We start from the raw sequence: 25,816 nt of genomic DNA on the forward strand, positions 1-25,816 counted from the left end.
AAAGCATACATTTCAAATTAAACTGCATGTAGGCTTCTACATTACCGGCCCCTAATTGTTATCAATGTCTTTGAAACAATTACTACAAAATCTTTAACTTAAATGAAAAGATCTATGGCTACATCACTTAACTGAACTTCAACTATCTTAAAAGAATCTTCTTTCACTTTCCTCCCCTCAGAGGAAACTAGTTCTTGATTTTCGAAGAGTGCATCAATTATCTTCAGCTTCTTGCAAAAGGCACAGCTTTGTAACTGGTCGACAAAGCTCATTGGTCTTGGTCTTTACTTTCACCTGACGCACCAGACCTTTCTGGTCTGGAAAGGTCTCTACGATTCTTCCTAGTGGCCATGAATTTCTGGGTGCTGTGTCATCTGCGATCAGCACAACATCACCAACATGGAAATTTCTCTTAGGTGTAGTCCATCGTTGACGCTCTTGGAGCTGCATGAGGTATTCCTTGCACCAGCGTTTCCAAAAAATGTCTGCAAGATATTGGATTTGTCTCCACCTGCGATTTACATACTGGGCATCCTTGTTGAAGATTCCTGGGGGTAATTCTGGCTTAACCTTCAGCAACAGGAGATGGTTGGGTGTTAAAGCCTCCAGGTCATTGGGATCTGAAGATTCCTTTGTAATAGGCCTGCTGTTTATAATAGCCTCAGCTTCACACAGCAAGGTGTGGAGACCTTCTTCATCCAACAGTTGTTCTTTTACTGTGACGTTCAAAATTTTTCTCACTGAGCGGATGAGTCTCTCCCAGCTTCCTCCATGGTGAGATCCTGCTGGTGGATTAAAATGCCATTGGATCCCCCTTTGCTGCAATGATTTTATGATCATACTGGAGTTCCATTCTTTAATTGCTTTCTTTAACTCACTGTTAGCTGATCGGAAGTTGGTTCCATTATCCGAGTACATCTCTTTAACTTGTCCTCTTCTGGCAAGGAATCTTCTGATGGCGTTGAGACATGCATCAGTGTCAAGTGAAGATGCAACCTCCAGATGTACAGCTCGTGTGGTAAGACATGTGAAAATGACACCATATCTTTTTACTTGACTTCTTCCCCTTTTTACCAGGAATGGACCAAAGTAGTCAACACCTACTTTGGTGAACGGAGGGTCATCAGGCAGGATCCTGCATTTTGGTAAATCTGCCATTATTTGTTTGCCAGTACTTCCGTGTAGCCTTTTACAGGTGACACATTTTGACAAGAACCTTCTAATGGCTCCATTTGCTCCAGGGATCCAAAATTTTTGACGCAGATGAGCCAACATGTGATTCCGTCCGGCGTGAGCTGTAACATCATGGGTATGTCTTAACACAAGCTGTGTGATATGTGACTCCTTTGGCAAGATGACTTGCTGCTTAGCATCATCTGGCATCGCTGCTCGACTCAACCTTCCTCCAACTCTTATGACTCCATCTTGCAGTACTGGAGTCAACTTGTAGAGAGAGCCTTTTTTCTTCACCCTTTGATGTTCTTTCAGCATTGCCAAGTCCTGTTCAAAACTTTGCTTCTGACAGTACTTCACAATTTCCATTTCTGCTTTAGACAAATCATCACAGGTTAGATTTTTTCCCTTGAAAGCTTTCTTGAATTGGCTCATCCTGATTTCCTCACTCATTGTGCTTGCTTCCTTTCTCTTTGCTATTAATTCCTTAAGCAAACTCTTCAGTTTCATGAACCAGGCTACAGCACGCTTTAGCTTTGTCCAAGATGAGTAGTGATTCATCAGCTGGTCTACTGCGTCTTTGAGCCCTTGCATCTGAATGACATGTGTCTGAGCTTCTCTTTTGACCTCTAAGTCATCAAAATCCAGCATTCTGGGATCTGGATTCTTCGGCCACTGATCTTCTGAGCAGAATAGGAAACTTGGTCCCGAAAGCCAATCGCCACATTTTAAGAATGCTGCAACAGTCTGTCCTCTAGAGACATAATCTGCTGGATTCAAAGTGGTATTGACATATCTCCACTGCCGAATGTGAGAATGGCTCAAGATTACTGAGATCCTATTAGAAACAAAGGTCTTGAATCTTGTGCCTTCACTATTCAAGTACTTTAGCACAGCCGTGCTATCTGTCCAAAAAACAGATTCATGCAGTTCTACTTCTAGTTCCTTCTTTAGAAGTTTATCCATCTTCACTGCAACAGTTGCGGCAATCAGTTCCATTCGTGGGATGGTTGGACACTTCAAAGGTGCAACCCTTGCCTTTGCCATTACCAAGGTGGACTGAGTCTCGCCACTTGCATTACGCAGCAACAGGTAGCTTGCTGTGCCATAAGCGTCTTCGCTTGCGTCAGCGAAATGATGCAACTGCGCAAAGACTGGTGCACCAAACTGCTTTGACTTGATGCTCCTGTCAACTCCAAAGTCGTCAAGCCTTTGCAAATCTGCAACCCACTTATTCCAGCTCTTAATGACGTCCTCCGGTAGGTATTCATCCCAGCCGTATTTCCTCCGACATAAATCGTGCAAGATTTTTTTCGCACACAGAATCACCGGAGCAACAAATCCCAGTGGATCAAAGATGGAGCTGAGAAGGGAAAGCAGTCCTCTTCTAGTGTTCGGTCTGTTTTTAAGGTTGATCTTGAACTTGAACTGATCTGATTCAGCACACCACTGAATTCCCAATGCTCTTTCCATCGGCAAATTACTCTCGTCCGGATTCAGAACTTTAAATCCTTGTGCTCTTTCTTCATCAGGAATTGAGTTGAGCAACTTTCTGCTGTTGCTTGACCATTTTGTTAGTCGAAATCCGCCTTTTGCCAACATGTTCCTCAAGTCAGAACACAGGGTGATTGCTGCATCTTCCTCTGCAATTGACTTAAGACAGTCGTCCACGTAAAAATTTTTCTTGACTGTCCTTGCAGCTTCTTGACCAAATTCCCTTTCGAAATCAGTAGCGCATTTCTGAAGTGCAAAAGATGCAACACTTGGCGAAGAGGTGGCACCAAAGATGTGGACCAACATTTTGTGTTCTGCAAGCTTCTCCTTGTAATTCCCATCAGACCACCAAAGAAACCTGAGGAGATCTGTATCTTCCTTGCTGACTCTGACCTGGTGGAACATGGCCTCCACATCAGCCATTACTGCCACAATCTCCTGTCGAAACCTCAGGAGGACTCCCACCAGTGAGCTTGTCAAATCCGGTCCCTGCAAGAGATGCTGGTTCAGCGATGTTCCTTGAAAGCTTGCCCCGCAGTCGAAGACAACACGTAACCTTTGCTTGACCGGATGTCTCACTCCATGATGAGGCAAATACCATGTTCATCCCTCCAGTGACTTACATTCAGCATCGTTCAGTTTGATCGCGTAACCCTTTTTTAGGATATCATCCATATATGCAACATATTCCTCATAAAACTTGACATCTCTGGTGAATCTTTTCTGTAAGTTCAGCGCACGTTGCACTGCGACTTCTCTGTTGCTTGGCAAGCACAGCGCCTTGCTTCTCACTGGAAGACAAATACTATAATGGCCATCCTCCAGTTTTGCAGACTGAGACACCATGTTCAGAAACTGACGATCTTCCTTGGACATTTCAAGATTTTCGTCTTGTCCTGCATCAGGAAAGTCCTGCTTAAACTGTAGCTGCCAGAGCTCTTCCAACCTGGCTACTGATATCCTATTCACAGTCACTTGTGCCGATCTGTTTCTCCCACTCATGTCGCCTCCACTCCTAAGTGGTCCATTTACTGTCCAACCTAATATTGTTCTCACTGCGTAGGGTCCATTGTCCACGCTGTTTACCACCTTAAGCGGTTCCATGGCTTTGGGAACATTCACTCCTATGAGTAATCCAACATCCGCTTGGATAGTGGGAAGTTTCACTTCCGTCAGGTGTGACCACCTGTCAACATCTTCTTGGCTTGGGATATTGTTTTTACTTACAGGAATGTGGTCTTGTGCATACACCTCTGAAAGTTTAATAAACTGGCTACCATCCAGACTACTGACTTCCAGTCCAGTCACAATGCAGGTGTTCACAACAGATTCATTTCCCATCGTGCGGAGTGAAATTTTCGTAATTCGTCCATTCAAGTTCAGTTGTTTTATCAGTGACTCTGTCACAAAGGTGGCTGAGCTGCCTTGATCCAAGAATGCATATGTTGTTACTGTCTTGGTTCCTTTCTGGGCCTTGACACGTACTGGAACGATTGGAAGAATACAATCTTCCTTACCGGCCCCAGTCATGCTGAAAGTTGCTGTTGTTTGTACAAGAGCACTTGATACGAACTGTTGAGCAGCCCCCCTTGCTGTTTCTTCTTGTGAGTCCCTATTGGTGATGTGCAGCAGGGTAGGATGCAGTCGAGAGCATTCTTGACAATGGAGCTTGTCTTTGCAGCTGCTACTCATGTGGCCATGTTTCAAACAGGCAAAACACAGTCCTATGCTCCTTAAAAACTCAATCTTGTCCTTGTGAGGCTTGTCCTTGAGCTTTCTGCAGATTTGGAGGTTGTGTTGCTCTCCCTTGCAATAAACACAAGGTTTGCTGCTTGAATCCACTTGGACGGTCCGTGTTTTTGATGCCACTTGTTTGGCACTTTCTGTCTTGTTTTCCATTTGAGGGTCAGTGATTGCTGTTGTAAACACTTTCTTTGGTTTGAATGTCTCTGCATATTGTGGCTTTGCTCTTTGTCTGAATGAGTCCTTCACACCTGTTGTAGTTTCCCTTATATTTCCATAAAGTGGGTGTAGCACGTACCTAACTTGCTTATTGATAAAGTTGACAAAATCCTTAAACTTGACCTTTTTCTTCGTTTTGTCTTGCAGGTCACAAGCATATTTTCGCCACGCTTCTTTAAGTTTGTAAGGAAGCTTGTTAGCTAATGCCCTTAGGTTAGACGTATTATCCAAGTCTTCCATGTAGTTAACATCTGTCATTGCATTGTAGCAGCCGGTGAGAAACAATGCAAAGGACTGTAGTGCAGTGCCGTCTTCTGGCTTAATTGTCTGCCAATCCAAGGCCTCCTTTATGTAGGCTTCAGCTATCTTAAAGTCATCTCCAAAAAACTCTTTGAGCATTTGTTTCGCCTTTGTATAACCCACTGAAGGTTCCATGTGGATGCAACTTTTAACCAACTCATGTGGTTGTCCACTCGTGTACTGAAGCAAATACTGTAGACGATCACGATTATTATCAGTGCGGTTTTCAATTCCATGTTCAATGGAACCGATAAAAGAGTTGTATTCGAGTGGATCTCCGTTGAAAGTTGGAATGGAGATGTCAGGTAATAGAGAAGCTTTGTGATTCTTTACCAGGTACTCAGTGACATTAACTTGCTGAGAAATGGCTTGACACAAACTATCGAGCACAGGTTCACCGGCCCTTTCAGTGCTTGGCGCAGGCACTGTCCTTTCATGCATTGGTGTCTGCACATCGTCGCCATCGTAGGGTGCTGATGAGACGTACTGCGATGTTGGGTGGAATGTGGTTTTAATTTCAGTTTTGCCATTCTGATCATCATCTGCAAAAATGCTCATGTCTGGCTGTGTATCTTCATATTTTTGCAAAACTTCCAGTTTTGCATCTGACTCAGCAAGGGCAGTCTGCATAGCATGCATTTCCTTTTTAGCCTTTATTGCAGCCTCTTTTCCTTTCATTTCTGCGTACCAATCCGCTTCTTCCTTTTCTATTGCCAAACTCTTCTCCAGAGCTGCAGCCTTTGCCTTTAATGCAGCACGCTCCATTTCTACCTTTAATCTAATAGAGGAAGATGTAGAAGAAGATGTAGAGGAAATGCTTCCGCGCTGTGATCCAGATCTACTGGAGCGTTTGCTTGCCGACTTTGATGACATGGACCTATTGTCTGCCTGCTTTCTTGTGTCGTCCTCTCTGTTCTGTTCAGAGAGTTTCATGACTTCATTCATCCACCCTTCACATTTCCAAAAGAAATCATTCAGGGACTTGTTCTTTGGATCAAACCAACTATTTTGATCTTCCAAAAATTCCTCTTCACTCATAAGTTGTTGCAGTTCAGAATTTAGGCTAGCAAAGTCTTGCTGCAAAGAGCTAAAGTCAACTCGTAATTTATTTTTAACGAGGTCAACGTTTGCATCATCTTCCATTAATTGCTCAATTTCTTTTTTCATGCCGGTTAATTGAGAGAGCTTATGTCTACGTGTGTTGACATTTCTAGTCTTGCAGTCTTCCATAGCCTTCTCAGTCATTTTTACAATCCTTTTTCCACTGTTTTGTTCGTCCATGGGTAGCAAAATTCCAAACTCAATCAATACACATGCACCTCAGCAAATTAAAAAAAAAAAAAAAAAGGCAAGGCAATTTAAGACTTACGGTTTTCCATCTTCAGTTTTTCCTCGGTTCGGTATTTCCTTCTTACTTTATAGTCAGGCGTTTCCAAACTCCATTAATCCGTGAAGAGCAGGTTTTTTGACTAATGTAGGTTTCCTTCTAATGGAGCCTTAGCTTGACGCTCCGCTTGGTCCCTCTTTCCTTATCCACAAAAAACAAAAAACGAAACCGCAGTCCTTGATAGCTTCTCAATATTTACTTCAATAGTCCAAACAGGTACACAGCAACAGAATTCCAAATTACAAAAACTTATAAAGGTCAATTCAAAATGGATGAAGAGAGATTGCGAGGTCAAAAAACCATATGGCTCCACTCTCCTCTCGCCCAACTTCCTGTTTTCTGCACTATCAAAATAAAAGCATACATTTCAAATTAAACTGCATGTAGGCTTCTACAGTCACTGAGGATCAAACAGAAACACATGAAGCAGATTTTCCTCTTCTGGCTTTTTATAGCAGATAACCTTCAAAATATTCTGCAGTCGATCAAAAACTGAAGCAAACCATGAAGCAACATGTGAACATGAGCTGATGCTGCTGAAGTGAAGCAAAGTTACAGAGGTTTGATTACAGACACAGCTGAGAGTTTGTAATCTGTCATCATTTTAAAAAGTTTCCATGGAACAGCAGAAATGAGGCTTTACTGTCAGAGGCCGACAGCACTGAACACAACAGCAGACTGGTGGCTAATAAACAGTGAATGATGCAGAAACAGATGTTTGAAGCTGTTCTTGGAGTACACTGAGAGAGAGAGAGCTGTGCAGGCAGGAACAGCCAAAGTCAGAGAGAATTCATGAGCATATTTATCAAACGTGAAGCAGAGTTTGGATCTTCTTTTGCTGCTGCTTCACTCAGTTTTGGTTGGAGACAGATGAAACCTGCAGCTTCAGGATCTGTGAGCTGTCCACTTTCAGCCCCGACGGCGTGTCCGTGTACGTGCCGTGGAGTGAACGATCCACGCTCTGTGTTTCCATCTTTGTGTGTTTAGCTGCTCTCATTTACTGTTTTAGCTGTTTGCTGCTTGTTGAAATAGTTTGTGAGCTTTAACCTGAGATTCTGGCAAAATACATTTATATTAAACATCGATTCAGGATTGAATGAATCAACATCGTTTTATTCAAATTAAAACCATTTAAATGGGAACATGAATTTTTTACAGCCGCCTCTAATGCTGGGTAATGTCAGCTGGTCCATGTGCAGCTGGCTGTGAGGCTCAGGGAGCATCTACAAAGTGCAACACTGAAAGAACATCATCCATAAATATTGAGTAAGAACTGGACTCTCATACAGCGAGACTCAAATGCCTTTAAACATCAGCTTATCCTGCTGATCCAAGTCCAACACTGAGTTTGTAAAAACATGTTTGTCAATCAGTTTGTTTGGTTTCTGAGGAAAAAGATTCAATAACTTGCTGCTAATACACAACATTTCATCATATTTCCTCATAACCCTCTTTTGTCTGACCATTTGATCCCATTTGAATTTGCAATAAAGGATCCACAGAGTTTGGTGACAATAATGACAGTAGATGTTTGTGTGAAAGTGCTGGAAGCAAATGAGTGTGTGATGTTCTTTCAGTGTTGCACTTTGTAGACGCTCCCTGAGCACTGGTCTCACAGCCAGCTGCACATAGAGACCAGTGTTGTTAGTCCAGGTCAGAAGATGACTTGTTGGAATGAAAATGAGCTTGTAGTTTGTCTGCTTTAATAATGTGACTGGAAAAAGGTGTTGGACTTCAAATATGTCCATTTCTTTCACACTTCACCTTTAAAAGTGAAGCCATGTGGTTCCTGGAAGGAAAAACACGACTTTTTCAAGTCTTTGTCCTGTTTTTATGAGAAATGTTCAACTTTAATGTGAAACATTCAGAGTTTTTTCTCTTGTTGTGTTTGTTTGAAGCTGCTTCCTGTTGGCTTCAGCTGTTTGGAGTTTCCATTTTCTAAACTTCTACATTCTGAACCTTCTTCAGCTCTGAACAGATGACGAAACACTGAATGATTTCAAGCTCTTTGTCTAATAAACTTACATCTTTCATTCTTTATACAGATTGAAGGACTGTGGTTTGTCAGATATTGGCCTTGATTATCTGGCAGCAGCACTGAAGTCCAACCCCTCGTATCCCACAGAGGTGGACCTGAGTGGAACCTACAGCAACCTGAAGGATACAGGAGTGAAGCATCTGTGTGATTTCCTGGAGAATCCACGATGTCGATTTGAAACTCTGAGGTCAGTCAGCATGTTTTAGTTGTGCTGAGATGAATATGATGTGAAAGTTGTGCTGACACTAAACTGCAGACATCAGGCTGATATTATACTGATCCACACTGAGGATCTTCATGGTAAAGTCTGTTTTCTTCTTCTCTGGTTTAGTCCATTGACTGCAGCAGAACAATGTTCACATTTCAAACAATGATGCTCAACGTATGGCCCGCGGCCCACACGCGGCCTGCCCACCTTTCCTAATTCAGAGAGAGGGGACCCTGATTAACTGTGTAGCTTCTTCCTCACAGTTCTAAGTATCAGACACAACAATGAATAATCCACAGCTGACTGTCTTTAGCAGGTCAAAGTTCACGGCACACAGCACTCTGGGAAACAGTTTGGAGCAGGAATTCTTGCACATTTACAAACTGACACTGCTGCACGGCATGCTGGGTAATGCTAGCTGCTCAGGTATGGGTGTGGTAACGGCTGTGAGACTCTGTGGCTGCAGAACACTGAAGAAGAGAAAAGAGAGGTGGAGGATGAAGAAAAGAGGCGGAGATGAAGCAGAAGTTTAACTCTAGAGAGGAGCTGTGTCTGTGTGGGTGGGGCTCAGGCAGCTCCGCCCACACAGTGACAGTGAAGCAGGTGAAGAGTAATAAATGAAGACAGCAGACAGGATTTGATAAGCTGATGTACAAACATGTAGAATGATGGTGGCAGCTACAGAAACAGGTCCATACAGACTGAAGCGTGTCTCAGTCTGAATGTACACTGCTGTTATAAGAGCTGTGGAAACTCAGGTCAAAAGGACGTAACCACACTGCTGACAGTTCCAGGACAGTCACAGAGTTACAGCATCATTTGTGACCATAAAGACAGAAAGCTCATCCAAATCCTGGGATTAAAAGTCTGTCCTGGTGGTGTCCAGTCAAACACGTCTCTGTGAAAGCTTCAGTCCAACAGGCTCCAAAGTCCTTCTGCTCATTTCCTCGCCGGGTTCTTGATGCTCCTGTACCATCTCTCTGTCATCCTCCTCGCTCCCTCTTTGCACTCACAGTCTTTGTGCATCATTAACACTCACATGAGGAAAACCAAAGTTTTACTGGGCAGAAGATGATCATCAGTGACTCTGTCTTTAAAACACTCTTGTTAGAAATGTACGACTTTAATGTGAAACATTCAGAGTTTTTTCTCTTGTTGTGTTTGTTTGAAGCTGCTTCCTGTTGGCTTCAGCTGTTTGGAGTTTCCATTTTCTAAACTTCTACATTCTGAACCTTCTTCAGCTCTGAACAGATGATGAAACACTGAATGATTTCAAGCTCTTTGTCTAATAAACTTACATCTTTCATTCTTTATACAGATTGAAGGACTGTGGTTTGTCAGATATTGGCCTTGATTATCTGGCAGCAGCACTGAAGTCCAACCCCTCGTATCCCACAGAGGTGGACCTGAGTGGAACCTACAGCCACCTGAAGGGTTCAGGAGTGAAGCATCTGTGTGATTTCCTGGAGAATCCACGATGTCGATTTGAAACTCTGAGGTCAGTCAGCATGTTTTAGTTGTGCTGAGATGAATATGATGTGAAAGTTGTGCTGACACTAAACTGCAGACATCAGGCTGATATTATACTGATCCACACTGAGGATCTTCATGGTAAAGTCTGTTTTCTTCTTCTCTGGTTTAGTCCATTGACTGCAGCAGAACAATGTTCACATTTCAAACAGTGATACTCAACGTATGGCCCGCGGCCCACACGCGGCCTGCCCACCTTTCCTGATTCAGAGAGAGGGGACCCTGATTAACTGTGTAGCTTCTTCCTCACAGTTCTAAGTATCAGACACAACAATGAATAATCCACAGCTGACTGTCTTTAGCAGGTCAAAGGTCACGGCACACAGCACTCTGTGAAACAGTTTGGAGCAGCAATTCTTGCACATTTACAAACTGACACTGCTGCACGGCATGCTGGGTAATGCTAGCTGCTCAGGTATGGGCGTGCTAATGGCTGTGAGCCTCCGTGGCTGCAGAACACTGAAGAAGAGAAAAGAGAGGTGGAGGATGAAGAAAAGAGGCGGAGATGAAGCAGACGTTTAGCTCCAGAGAGGAGCTGTGTCTGTGTGGGCGGGGCTCAGGCAGCTCCGCCCACACAGTGAGACTGAAGCAGGTGAAGAGTAATAAATGAAGACAGCAGACAGGATTTGATAAGCTGATGTACAAACATGTGGAATGATGGTGGCAGCTACAGAAACAGGTCCATACAGACTGAAGCGTGTCTCAGTCTGAATGTACACTGCTGTTATAAGAGCTGTGGAAACTCAGGTCAAAAGGACGTAACCACACTGCTGACAGTTCCAGGACATTCACAGAGTTACAGCATCATTTGTGAACATAAAGACAGAAAGCTCATCCAAATCCTGGGATTAAAAGTCTGTCCTGGTGGTGTCCAGTCAAACACGTCTCTGTCAAAGCTTCAATCCAACAGGCTCCAAAGTCCTTCTGCTCATTTCCTCGCCGGGTTCTTGATGCTCCTGTACCATCTCTCTGTCATCCTCCTCGCTCCCTCTTTGCACTCACAGTCTTTGTGCATCATTAACACTCACATGAGGAAAACCAAAGTTTTACTGGGCAGAAGATGATCATCAGTGACTCTGTCTTTAAAACACTCTTGTTAGAAATGTTCGACTTTAATGTGAAACATTCAGAGTTTTTTCTCTTGTTGTGTTTGTTTGAAGCTGCTTCCTGTTGGCTTCAGCTGTTTGGAGTTTCCATTTTTTAAACTTCTACATTCTGAACCTTCTTCAGCTCTGAACAGATGATGAAACACTGAATGATTTCAAGCACTTTGTCTAATAAACTTACATCTTTCATTCTCTATACAGATTGGAGCGCTGTGATTTGTCAGAGATCAGCTGTGATTATCTGGAAGCAGTGCTGAAGCTCAACCCTTCGTATCCCAGAGAGGTGGACCTGAGAGACCACAAGCTTCAGGATTCAGGAGTGAAGCAGCTGTGTGTTCTTCTGGAGAATCCACAACATCAAATTGAAACTCTGAGGTCAGTCTCCACGTTTTAGTTGTGCTGACACTGTCGATCTGTGGAACTAAAACCTTTATACAGGAAGTCTGGTTCAGCTCTTTGTAGACCTTCTAATCTCTGATGCTCTGAGTCTTACTCAGTAGATGATGCAGAGTTGTGAAGCCGATGTGGGTGAGGACACTCGCCCAGCTCTAACTACTTTGACGTCCAGGCGGCTTCCCTGCTTGTCCTGATACAAACAAACCTGAGTAACCTTGCAGGTCAGATCTCATCAGTCACACCTGTTATGGCAGCTCTCCTCTAGATTGTAGTTCTTGTTAACCTGGGATGGTTTTAGAAGCCTGGACCACAGACTGCAAGGGAAGATATTACTGGGAAAGGCCAAAGCAACCTATTAGACCCATTAAACACTAACATAGATGAATACTCAGATTTAAACCTTTATTGTTTCACAAAGGCTTAAAAAGGGAACGTCCACAGTTTAGACTGCAGCAGATTTTATTAAAGCAGTTTGACAGGAGCAAAGCAAAAACACAAAGAATAAGTGTTTCACATATTAATACATATAACATAATAATAAAAGAAAAGCAAAATAATGATAAAAAAGTATGAAAAAGTTGTCCAGAGCAGCAGGATGTCTGAGGTCTGCAGAAACACAAAAACACAGCAGCTAAAAATAGTTGTTGAAAGAAAACGAGGTGGGAGCTGCTGATTCCTGAGCTTTGATACTGGATTAGCTTCAGTAGTTATTCCCATCACTGCTGTAGGAGCTACATTTAGTCACAGCTGATTGTCTTCTTTGACCAATCAGAAGACTACTGTTGTAAAAACAAGCAGACAAAGAACCAATGAGAGTGAAGAACAGGATAAAGAGCTCGTGTGATGGAGGCAAAGCAATAATCAGCAGACTGTAGCAGTTTCTATCTGGATGAAAGTAGAAGGAGCTCAGCGGAGCTCAGTCCCATATCTTTGGTTAGAAACAACATCAGTGATTTCCTGCTGCTCGAGATGATTCCAGCAGCTCTCATTACAGCAGCTGATGAGAGAAACAGCTGATGGCTCACAGCTCGTACACTGTTGGATCTCCAGATGTTCACGTGGCTGAAGTCTGTGAAGAAACTGTGGTCCACGTAGTTCACACGGCCTCAGATTGGACCGAGCTCCCTGGATCACTGCAGCATCCTCAGCTGGTACATGGACGTCTCTGCTCCTCAGTCTTGGAGCCCCTGCAGGTCCGTCCACACCACCAGGGTCTTCTCACTCACGTTTCCTTTGTCCTCGTCCTTCATCGGCCGTGCTGTGTCTTTGTTCCTGCGGTGTTGTTCCCACGATGCAGTGCTGATGTTCCCTCCTTGAATGCACAACAAGTACGGTGCTGGTCTTACTCGGGTGGAGCAGAGACAGATTGAAGTCTTTCAGGCTTTAGTGCCGACTTCCCTGACAGAGGCTGGACTCCATGGTCTGCACAGGAGGCTTCTACACTGTGTGGAGGTGACTCCTGGACTTGAAGACAGGCTGCAGGTACATGTGTGATGAAGAGGACCTACAGCAGTGTGATGGAGCTGCAGGTGTGAAGGAAGTCCTGCTGTCCTGTCCCACCCTCATCTTTGCTTCCTCTGTCTTCTCTGGACTTGTCCTCCTGTTTCAGAAACAGCACTGCTTCATGCCGAGGGTGGACGGGAGCGTTGGCTCTGATTCTTTTACCGTCCACCACAAGGAGACACTGATGCTGACCTCCTGATTCATCTGCATGTGTTCTGCTTCACACTGCTCACCTCCACCAAAGACTTCACAAACATCTTCTTTCTTTGAGTCCAGTTTGTCCCACAAACACTTCCAAATCTCCTCCTCTGAGATTCTGCAGCTTCTTGCAGTGTGACTCAGCTGACTTCTGACAGACCACAGACTGGCACAGCATCCACATGTGTCTCCTTTCAAACAGGCTCTTGATGTTTCCTCCCACATCATTCTGGCCTCTCAGTCTCCTTTGTTCTCCAGCTCTGTAGCTCCAGCTGGTGAAGCTTCAGTTTTCCATGTTGGTAACAGTAAACTACAGCCTCTGCTGTCAGCTGGGTAACTAAACAGAGCTGCAGCACGTCTCTGCGGTGGTGCTACATCCAGCCTGCAGACGGCCGTCTACATGTTGTAGTGGTTTACAGTCGCCAGGGGGCGCTGTCCCAGCCATGCAGGCAGTGGGCTGCTCTGCTTGTGCTGTTGTTGGTGAAGCTGAAGTGAAAGCGAGAGTTAAAACACTGAACAGTGTCCACTGAGCTTCTCATGCTCAAAGAAGTTTAACAGGAAGGGCGACTCGTCCATCAGGCGTCCAGCTGTCCGTGACCGTGTCCACAGCAAAGTGTGACTGAGGCTTCATGCTAACACGCACACATGAAGCTAATACCACCACGAGCAGCTGCTCAGTGGATTTGGAGGACAAATGTCTGCAGCTTCTCACAGGCAGTATGCAGAATGTGGATCTCCACAAAGACTGTGGAGAGCTCGTCCCACACTCTAAATCCACACTTGTCTGCACAAAACTTCTCACACGTTCCCGTCACAAGTGTCTTCTAAGTGAAGCTACCAGGTTCAGGTGCAGCTTGTTTATCTGGAGCTGCAGGAGATGATCCATCCTCACAAAGCAACACAGACAGCAGATATGCAAACACACAACACAACCAAAGGATTCTCTCTGCATGTCTGTGGCTGATGCTGCTGGAACGAAGCTGTTTGAAACCTTGTTGTTCTGCACTTTGGGACCAGAAGAGGAAACTGAAGCTCTGTGCAGAGGGTCCAATGGAAGCAGCCAAGCGCTGTAAGTGTCTGCTGTACAGGGATGCTGGTTCAGCTGTGGCTCAGTTTCACAGTGTGACTCAATAAAAGCAGCAGGAAATCAAAGCTTGATGCTTTCATCAGTGTGGAAATAAGAAAGTTTCCTGTGACAGACGCTGGAGCTCTTTCACTCTCAGCTTCACAGTTTCAGCTTCAAACTTCTTCCAACATGTTTCTAACACGGCCACATTCCACCTTAATGGAGCTGATATCTTGTGCATCAGCACATTTTCTAAAGGCAGCGATCACATCTTTAGTTTTGGATGTTTAACTGCAGATTGTTTATGTGTTTATAGCACATTAATTACAACAGCAGCGTTGACCACAGTGCTGTACAAGAATCCAAAATAACTATTAAAATAACTCCTAATATTAATATCACACATCAAATATCAAATAACTCTCATGCTGTATTAAAAGCCAGTGAATACAAATGTGTTTTCAGAGCAGATTTACAGAGACTGACAGCAGGAGCTGGGGCTGTTCGATAGAACGATGTATATATGATGACCATATGAAAACGTCTATCGTTTCATATCACGCTCTTTGTTTCCTGCTTATGTGTTTGTGTTTTCCAGATAAAGCTTTCAAAATAAATCTGAAGATCCTGTTGAGAGTTTTCAAAATAAACACAATACAGTACTGCGGTCGCTCGTTTATCGAGTTACGTTCTAAAAATAAGTCTCAGAATGAAGTAGCAGCTTTATGTTTTACAAGTATTATAGAAGTTTTAAGGCGGTTAAACCCTCACTGCACACTTTCTACACTTTTCTCAGACAGGCATGAACATTTTCACACTTTTCTCTCTTGTTTAAACAAAGTTCAAACCTTCATAGAAAAGTAAGTTCATTATTAAAGAGTGAAAGCAAAGTGTTTCTGAAACGTGTCAAATCAGCCTTTGCTGGCATTAAATGAGCTTCTGTGTGAGGAGCACTCGTCCATGGCCTGGGCTCCTCGCTGTCAGGTAAAGTTTCATAAAGCTTTTGAGTTTTTCTGCAGATAATGTTGGTGTCCAGCACGATGTTCTTTTTCCTGCGGTCACTGAGCCACAAAGCCAAAGCTGACTCCATCCTTACGATGTTCTTGTTGTGGACAGTTACAACCTTTTTGCCTCCTTGTTGAAACTATGATGGTCAGCATCTTCCTCTGCCTTTGGCTGCTACCACAGGTGCAAAACGTCTCGTCATCATTGTTGTTTGTTGGGACAAAACGTACAAACATACAGTGCAGCACTGCAGAGTCACACTGCTGTAAATTTGAACACATTCTGTACTGTACAGGAGACACGGCACGAGATTGGCTGACAATGGTCTACAGCCAATCAGGACGCAGAACACAATGCGCTGTAAAAAACAAAAACATGCAAAATTGCACAAAAAAGATCAGCGAAACAGCGAGGCCGCCAAAGGTGAACTGTGTTACAGCGAGGGACCAGCGTATATGTGGTTGTTGGGACGATAAATGTCTTTGAGCTTGTGTCAGAAGACGAGCTGCAGCTTTCTGGACCAGCTGCAGTCTTGCCAGGCAGGTCCCACTAACTCCAACATATAAGGAGTTACAATAATCCAGCTGGGACGTCATGAAAACGTGGATCGCCCGTTCAAGGTTTTTAAAAGATAGAAATGATCTCACCTTAGATAAAAGCCTCAGTTTGAAGAAAGACCGCTGTACAACTGAGCTCAGCTGTTTTTCAAATTGCCGTCAAATATAAGCCCCAAATGTAATAATGCGATTTAATAAAAGAGCTGAACCAGTCTAATAGAGCGCCCTTGATGCCGCCATGCTCCAATGGTGAGATCAAGATTCTGTGGTCAAGGCAGCGGTCAGATCCAAAAGCACAGCGGAGTCTCCTGATCAGTGGCTGATAAAAGATCATTAAGAACTTTCCAAAGTGCAGTTTCAGTGCTGTGAAGAGCTTTAAAACCAGACTGAAACCTTTACAACAGATTGCAGCTGAACAAATATAATCTTTTACAAAATCTTCGGCAGGAAGGGAAGCTTTGAAATAGGCCTGAAGTTTGAGCGGACAGAGGATCCAGATCAGGTTTTTAGTACAGGCTGTACAACAGCATGTTTAAAACAGGCTGTACAACACCTGAACTAAGACTGCTGTTAAAAATCGCTAAGATGTCGGAACCGACAACCTTTAAAATCTTTTTAAACACGTGTTGGAACAACTTCATTTGGACAAGATGATGTCTTTATAGCATCACATCGTTCCTCCACCTGATCAAACCACACAGGCTCAAACTGATCAAAAACAGCTGAGCAGGTGAATATTTTAGCCCCGGTGCGATCTCGGGCGAGAGTATCGATGATGGCCAAAGGGCAGCGTCCAGCTCTACGGCCGCTGAAGAGCAGACTCAACAGATGCGCGTGATGTAGATCCTACTGCTCTAAAACTGGAGCTTCTTCAATCCATTAAAGAGGATATTAGTACGCTGTTAAAAGAAGAACTCAGAAATGCATTGAAAGAAGATTTTGACAATATAAGGGCTGACGTGCAAGGACTGAGAAATGAGATCGCTAACAGCATGGCGGCGACATGCGGCGAAGTTGATGGAGTAAAGGTTACAGTGAAAGAAGCTGAGGATGGGCTGTCAATGTGGAGCGATGAGGTGACCACCCTGCAGTCTACAGTAGAGAGTATGAAGGAGGAGCTGTCTGACCTGAAGGATAAATGTGATGAAGGCAGGAAGCGGAGAGCTAACATCCACATCATAGGGATCCCAGAGGGCCTGGACTCGAGCTCCTCCACGGCCGTATCTGTGCTACTACGTGAAGTGCTGGGTATGGATAAAGACGTTATTGTCAACCGCTCACACAGGAGACCTATCCTGAGAAAGCCAGCTGGTGACCCGCACGCCGTCATAGCCGAGCGTCACTACTACCAGGATTGTGTGGCTACGCCGTGCCAGGGCCCAAGCCCCGCTTGAGTTTAACGGACAACCTATTGCAATATTACGACTGGGCGATATGACCCACAGTTCATATCTCGATATTCTTTAGCTGGATGGCGATATACGATATACAGTGGGGCAAAAAAGTATTTAGTCAGCCACCGATTGTGCAAGTTCCCCCACCTAAAATGATGACAGAGGTCAGTAATTTGCACCAGAGGTACACTTCAACTGTGAGAGACAGAATGTGAAAAAAAAAATCCATGAATCCACATGGTAGGATTTGTAAAGAATTTATTCGTAAATCAGGGTGGAAAATAAGTATTTGGTCAATAACAAAAATACAACTCAATACTTTGTAACATAACCTTTGTTGGCAATAACAGAGGTCAAACGTTTACTATAGGTCTTTACCAGGTTTGCACACACAGTAGCTGCTATTTTGACCCATTCCTCCATGCAGATCTTCTCGAGAGCAGTGATGTTTTGGGGCTGTCGCCGAGCAACACGGACTTTCAACTCCCGCCACAGATTTTCTATGGGGTTGAGGTCTGGAGACTGGCTAGGCCACTCCAGGACTTTCAAATGCTTCTTACGGAGCCACTCCTTTGTTGCCCGGGCGGTGTGTTTTGGATCATTGTCATGTTGGAAGACCCAGCCTCGTTTCATCTTCAAAGTTCTCACTGATGGAAGGAGGTTTTGGCTCAAAATCTGACGATACATGGCCCCATTCATTCTGTCCTTAACACGGATCAGTCGTCCTGTCCCCTTGGCAGAATAACAGCCCCATAGCATGATGTTTCCACCCCCATGCTTCACAGTAGGTATGGTGTTCTTGGGATGAGACTCAGTATTCTTCGTCCTCCAAACACGACGAGTTGAGTTTATACCAAAAAGTTCTACTTTGGTTTCATCTGACCACATGACATTCTCCCAATCCTCTGCTGTATCATCCATGTGCTCTCTGGCAAACTTCAGATGGGCCTGGACATGCACTGGCTTCAGCAGCGGGACACGTCTGGCACTGCGGGATTTGATTCCCTGCCGTTGTAGTGTGTTACTGATGGTGACCTTTGTTACTTTGGTCCCAGCTCTCTGCAGGTCATTCACCAGGTCCCCCCGTGTGGTTCTGGGATCTTTGCTCACCGTTCTCATGATCATTTTGACCCCACGGGATGAGATCTTGCGTGGAGCCCCAGATCGAGGGAGATTATCAGTGGTCTTGTATGTCTTCCATTTTCTAATGATTGCTCCCACAGTTGATTTTTTCACACCAAGCTGCTTGCCTATTGTAGATTCACTCTTCCCAGTCTGGTGCAGGTCTACAATACTTTTCCTGGTGTCCTTCGAAAGCTCTTTGGTCTTGGCCATGGCGGAGTTTGGAGTCTGACTGTTTGAGGCTGTGGACAGGTGTCTTTTATACAGATGATGAGTTCAAACAGGTGCCATTCATACAGGTAACGAGTGGGGGACAGAAAAGCTTCTTACAGAGGACGTTACAGGTCTGTGAGAGCCAGAGATTTTCCTTGTTTGAGGTGACCAAATACTTATTTTCCACCCTGATTTACGAATAAATTCTTTACAAATCCTACCATGTGGATTCATGGATTTTTTTTTTTCACATTCGGTCTCTCACAGTTGAAGTGTACCTCTGGTGCAAATTACTGACCTCTGTCATCATTTTAAGTGGGGGAACTTGCACAATCGGTGGCTGACTAAATACTTTTTTGCCCCACTGTATATCTCGATATTTTTGAAGCCAGAAAGTACGAACAAAAAGAGAGTTCTTAGTCAAAGCTGTGTCCCAAATCTCACACAGGCACATTTATTAACATACAGCGTAGATGTACATGAAACAATTACTCAGAAATAAATGATCAGCATTTATTAAATAATAATGCTCCATAAATAAAAGAAAACAATGTTGTTTTTGTGCATAACAAAAAGCTCACAATCGTGCAGTCAAAATGTAAACAGACGCTGAGCATAATAACAAGCAGCTGCTCTGTTCCCAGGTTCTACTGCGTGACTGACAGCCTGGAGTTTGAAATCCTCTTTGTAACCGTGTCTCTTACAGGTGCCATTTATGGTCCTTATACACACTCAATACAGTAATATTACGTTGAAGCAGAGTACGTATCACTCCGCGAGGCTCCTCGTAGCTGTAATGCTCCAACAATCCATCAAGCGGTGCGGCCTCGTAGCTGAGCAAAGTCGTACCAAAACATCTTTTGAAAGGTTTCTGAGCGCCGTGTAGCACATAAAATCGGTTCGAGGTCAGTAAGCACAACCAGAATTCATCCATAAGGCGCACTGTCGATTTATGAGAAAATTACAGGATTTTAAGTGCAGAAAATATAGTTTATGGTTTTCATTTGATCTTAGCAAATATCTACGCCTCTAATTGGGACGATCACAGATTTTTCACTAATGTCTTTGCGCGGCTCCCCAATATGTCATCACACAATATCATCTTTGAGGGAGACCTAAACTGCTCGTTATCTGCTATGGACCACAGTTCACACAAAAGTACACTTAGTCCAAACTCAGCATGCGTCATTCAGAGCTTTCTTGATAATTATGGGCTGGCTGATGTATGGAGATTTCATAATCCTGCTTCACGTCAATACTCTTTTTTTTTTCTAATGTCCATAAAACATATATTCGTATAGAAAAACGTCTCCCTTTAGTTACAGAATGTGATTATAAGACTCTGGTGATTTCTCCTCTTGTTTTTTCAATGTGTATTCCTGATGCCTGCTCCAACTATCAGCCATGGAGATTCAACTCAGTGTTGTTAGCAGATGAAGAGTTTGTCAGTTACAAAAGGTCTCAAAGACATTTTTTTTCTATCAATCAGACCCCAGAGATGTCATCATCAGTCATTTGGGAATCTCTAAAAGCATCTGAGAGGCCAAATAATTTCATTTTGTGCCAAACAAAGTGCAACACTGAAAGAACATCATCCATAAATATTGAGTAATAACTGGACTCTCATACAGCAAGACTCAAATGCCTTTAAACATCAGCTTATCCTGCTGATCCAAGTCCAACACTGAGTTTGTAAAAACATGTTTGTCAATCATTTTGTTTGGTTTCTGAGGAAAATGATTCAATAAGTTGCTGCTAATACACAACATTTCATCATATTTCCTCATAACCCTCTTTTGTCTGACCATTTGATCCCATTTGAATTTGCAATAAAGGATCCACAGAGTTTGGTGACAATAATGACAGTAGATGTTTGTGTGAAAGTGCTGGAAGCAAATGAGTGTGTGATGTTCTTTCAGTGTTGCACTTTGTAGACGCTCCCTGAGCACTGGTCTCACAGCCAGCTGCACATAGAGACCAGTGTTGTTAGTCCAGGTCAGAAGATGACTTGTTGGAATGAAAATGAGCTTGTAGTTTGTCTGCTTTAATAATGTGACTGGAAAAAGGTGTTGGACTTCAAATATGTCCATTTCTGTCACACTTCACCTTTAAAAGTGAAGCCATGTGGTTCCTGGAAGGAAAAACACGACTTTTTCAAGTCTTTGTCCTGTTTTTATGAGAAATGTACGACTTTAATGTGAAACATTCAGAGTTTTTTCTCTTGTTGTGTTTGTTTGAAGCTGCTTCCTGTTGGCTTCAGCTGTTTGGAGTTTCCATTTTCTAAACTTCTACATTCTGAACCTTCTTCAGCTCTGAACAGATGATGAAACACTGAATGATTTCAAGCACTTTGTCTAATAAACTTACATCTTTCATTCTTTATACAGATTGTGGAGCTGTGGTTTGTCAGAGATCAGCTGTGATTATCTGGCAGCAGCACTGAAGTCCAACCCCTCCCATCTGAGAGAGCTGGACCTGAGCGACAACTACAAGCTGCAGGATCCAGGAGTGAAGCATCTGTGTGGTTTCCTGGAGAGTCCAGGATGTAAACTTGAAACTCTGAGGTCAGTCAGCATGTTTTAGTTGTGCTGAGATGAATATGATGTGAAAGTTGTGCTGACACTAAACTGCAGACATCAGGCTGATATTATACTGATCCACACTGAGGATCTTCATGGTAAAGTCTGTTTTCTTCTTCTCTGGTTTAGTCCATTGACTGCAGCAGAACAATGTTCACATTTCAAACAGTGATACTCAACGTATGGCCCGCGGCCCACACGCGGCCTGCCCACCTTTCCTGATTCAGAGAGAGGGGACCCTGATTAACTGTGTAGCTTCTTCCTCACAGTTCTAAGTATCAGACACAACAATGAATAATCCACAGCTGACTGTCAGAAATATTCTAACTCTGATCATTTATCAGTTGTGACACTGTGAGACTTGATCAGAGGTGTGATCATCACAGCAGAGGCCTTTGTGTCAAAGTCACTGAGGATCAAACAGAAACACATGAAGCAGATTTTCCTCTTCTGGCTTTTTATAGCAGATAACCTTCAAAATATTCTGCAGTCGATCAAAAACTGAAGCAAACCATGAAGCAACATGTGAACATGAGCTGATGCTGCTGAAGTGAAGCAAAGTTACAGAGGTTTGATTACAGACACAGCTGAGAGTTTGTAATCTGTCATCATTTTAAAAAGTTTCCATGGAACAGCAGAAATGAGGCTTTACTGTCAGAGGCCGACAGCACTGAACACAACAGCAGACTGGTGGCTAATAAACAGTGAATGATGCAGAAACAGATGTTTGAAGCTGTTCTTGGAGTACACTGAGAGAGAGAGAGCTGTGCAGGCAGGAACAGCCAAAGTCAGAGAGAATTCATGAGCATATTTATCAAACGTGAAGCAGAGTTTGGATCTTCTTTTGCTGCTGCTTCACTCAGTTTTGGTTGGAGACAGATGAAACCTGCAGCTTCAGGATCTGTGAGCTGTCCACTTTCAGCCCCGACGGCGTGTCCGTGTACGTGCCGTGGAGTGAACGATCCACGCTCTGTGTTTCCATCTTTGTGTGTTTAGCTGCTCTCATTTACTGTTTTATCTGTTTGCTGCTTGTTGAAATAGTTTGTGAGCTTTAACCTGAGATTCTGGCAAAATACATTTATATTAAACATCGATTCAGGATTGAATGAATCAACATCGTTTTATTCAAATTAAAACCATTTAAATGGGAACATGAATTTTTTACAGCCGCCTCTAATGCTGGGTAATGTCAGCTGGTCCATGTGCAGCTGGCTGTGAGGCTCAGGGAGCGTCTACAAAGTGCAACACTGAAAGAACATCATCCATAAATATTGAGTAAGAACTGGACTCTCATACAGCGAGACTCAAATGCCTTTAAACATCAGCTTATCCTGCTGATCCAAGTCCAACACTGAGTTTGTAAAAACATGTTTGTCAATCATTTTGTTTGGTTTCTGAGGAAAAAGATTCAATAACTTGCTGCTAATACACAACATTTCATCATATTTCCTCATAACCCTCTTTTGTCTGACCATTTGATCCCATTTGAATTTGCAATAAAGGATCCACAGAGTTTGGTGACAATAATGACAGTAGATGTTTGTGTGAAAGTGCTGGAAGCAAATGAGTGTGTGATGTTCTTTCAGTGTTGCACTTTGTAGATGCTCCCTGAGCACTGGTCTCACAGCCAGCTGCACATAGAGACCAGTGTTGTTAGTCCAGGTCAGAAGATGACTTGTTGGAATGAAAATGAGCTTGTAGTTTGTCTGCTTTAATAATGTGACTGGAAAAAGGTGTTGGACTTCAAATATGTCCATTTCTGTCACACTTCACCTTTAAAAGTGAAGCCATGTGGTTCCTGGAAGGAAAAACACGACTTTTTCAAGTCTTTGTCCTGTTTTTATGAGAAATGTACGACTTTAATGTGAAACATTCAGAGTTTTTTCTCTTGTTGTGTTTGTTTGAAGCTGCTTCCTGTTGGCTTCAGCTGTTTGGAGTTTCCATTTTCTAAACTTCTACATTCTGAACCTTCTTCAGCTCTGAACAGATGATGAAACACTGAATGATTTCAAGCACTTTGTCTAATAAACTTACATCTTTCATTCTTTATACAGATTGAAGAGCTGTGGTTTGTCAGATATTGGCCTTGAATATCTGGCAGCAGCACTGAAGTCCAACCCCTCGTATCCCACAGAGGTGGACCTGAGTGGAACCTACAGCAACCTGAAGGATCCAGGAGTGAAGCATCTGTGTGGTTTTCGGGAGAATCCACGATGTCGATTTGAAACTCTGAGGTCAGTCAGCATGTTTTAGTTGTGCTGAGATGAATATGATGTGAAAGTTGTGCTGACACTAAACTGCAGACATCAGGCTGATATTATACTGATCCACACTGAGGATCTTCATGGTAAAGTCTGTTTTCTTCTTCTCTGGTTTAGTCCATTGACTGCAGCAGAACAATGTTCACATTTCAAACAGTGATACTCAACGTATGGCCCGCGGCCCACACGCGGCCTGCCCACCTTTCCTGATTCAGAGAGAGGGGACCCTGATTAACTGTGTAGCTTCTTCCTCACAGTTCTAAGTATCAGACACAACAATGAATAATCCACAGCTGACTGTCTTTAGCAGGTCAAAGGTCACGGCACACAGCACTCTGTGAAACAGTTTGGAGCAGCAATTCTTGCACATTTACAAACTGACACTGCTGCACGGCATGCTGGGTAATGCTAGCTGCTCAGGTATGGGCGTGCTAATGGCTGTGAGGCTCTGTGGCTGCAGAACACCGAAGAAGAGAAGAGAGAGGTGGAGGATGAAGAAAAGAGGCGGAGATGAAGCAGAAGTTTTGCTCCAGAGAGGAGCTGTGTCTGTGTGGGCGGGGCTCAGGCTGCTCCGCCCACACAGTGACAGTGAAGCAGGTGAAGAGTAATAAATGAAGACAGCAGACAGGATTTGATAAGCTGATGTACAAACATGTAGGTCGTGTCCAAATTCATGGGCTGCATCCTCCTGAGGCCGCATTTGTAGACCTAATACGTCACAGCGACACGTCGAAGGCTGTCCAAATTCGTAGACTCCTCCGAATGCAGCCAACAAATGCGTCCTCCTTTTCCCCGAATTTGAAGGATGGGTCGGGTGTGTCCTTCGTGGCCTACTATATCCCAGAATTCATAGCGCGGCCCAGCCAAACTCCAGTTTCCAACAATGGCGGCCGCTACTAAGTTTTAAAATTACTCATACTAATCTTTTTCGGTCACAAAATAAACTTTTAACATATTTTCAGGCGAGAAAGTAGCTGTGTAAACATCAAATATCTGCTCGGTTTATCAAGATACCGCATATTTGCAAAAGTGCTTCGACGTTTTCGGAGACGTCTGCTACCCACCAGCTCGATAGCTCGCCGGGAGCTCGAGGGTCACTGAAGCCACCGAGAACGGCACAACTCCCGGCACATCATTTTCAGATCACCGCGGACTTTCGCTACTCAGGTTAAACGTGATATATAAGTCACTTAGACAACCTCAAAATGTTATTGTTTGGCTTTTTTCAGTGTTTTGTTTGTTCGTGAGTAAATCGGTTTGGCTGAGATTAAAGTTATTAGATTAGATTAGATAAAATAAAACTTTATTAATCCCCCAGGTGGGTTCCTCCTTGGTCTTTACAGAGCTGACTAAACGTCAAACAGAAAACTGATTAAACAGAAGTATGAGACGGTCGAGAATTTACGCCAGTGTCCTGTTATATTTTAGATAGCAAGGAGCAGACGGCTGCGTTTATTAAACTCCACCGAGACAGCGGTGACGCTAATCAGAAGGCTAGACCGTCCAATTTCCCCAGCCGTTTATTTCCAGCCTACCCGACCTTCTGAGGACCCAGCCCACGTAGACCGCAAAGGCCGGGTCCTCGGGAGGATGCAGCCCATGAATTTGGACACGACCGTAGAATGATGGTGGCAGCTACAGAAACAGGTCCATACAGACTGAAGCGTGTCTCAGTCTGAATGTACACTGCTGTTATAAGAGCTGTGGAAACTCAGGTCAAAAGGACGTAACCACACTGCTGACAGTTCCAGGACATTCACAGAGTTACAGCATCATTTGTGACCATAAAGACAGAAAGCTCATCCAAATCCTGGGATTAAAAGTCTGTCCTGGTGGTGTCCAGTCAAACACGTCTCTGTGAAAGCTTCAATCCAACAGGCTCCAAAGTCCTTCTGCTCATTTCCTCGCCGGGTTCTTGATGCTCCTGTACCATCTCTCTGTCATCCTCCTCGCTCCCTCTTTGCACTCACAGTCTTTGTGCATCATTAACACTCACATGTGGAAAACCAAAGTTTTACTGGGCAGAAGATGATCATCAGTGACTCTGTCTTTAAAACACTCTTGTTAGAAATGTACGACTTTAATGTGAAACATTCAGAGTTTTTTCTCTTGTTGTGTTTGTTTGAAGCTGCTTCCTGTTGGCTTCAGCTGTTTGGAGTTTCCATTTTCTAAACTTCTACATTCTGAACCTTCTTCAGCTCTGAACAGATGATGAAACACTGAATGATTTCAAGCACTTTGTCTAATAAACTTACATCTTTCATTCTCTATACAGATTGGAGCGCTGTGATTTGTCAGAGATCAGCTGTGATTATCTGGAAGCA

The 25,816-nt window shown here is 43.6% G+C and overlaps 1 protein-coding gene across 1 annotated transcript in view; it reads left to right on the forward strand.

Moving 5' to 3' along the window:
* The window catches only part of LOC145423961 (NACHT, LRR and PYD domains-containing protein 12-like), a 943,237-nt gene that overhangs the window by 718,704 nt on the left and 198,717 nt on the right, over positions 1 to 25,816 (forward strand). Inside the window, exon 10 of the mRNA XM_080296778.1 lies at positions 21,040 to 21,216. Within this exon, the coding sequence (XP_080152904.1) occupies positions 21,040 to 21,216 (177 nt within the window). The remainder of the gene's footprint in view (positions 1 to 21,039; positions 21,217 to 25,816) is intronic.

Source organism: Astatotilapia calliptera, chromosome 23, assembly GCF_964374335.1.
Source record: "Astatotilapia calliptera chromosome 23, fAstCal68.1, whole genome shotgun sequence".
NCBI classification, from domain to species: domain Eukaryota; kingdom Metazoa; phylum Chordata; class Actinopteri; order Cichliformes; family Cichlidae; genus Astatotilapia; species Astatotilapia calliptera.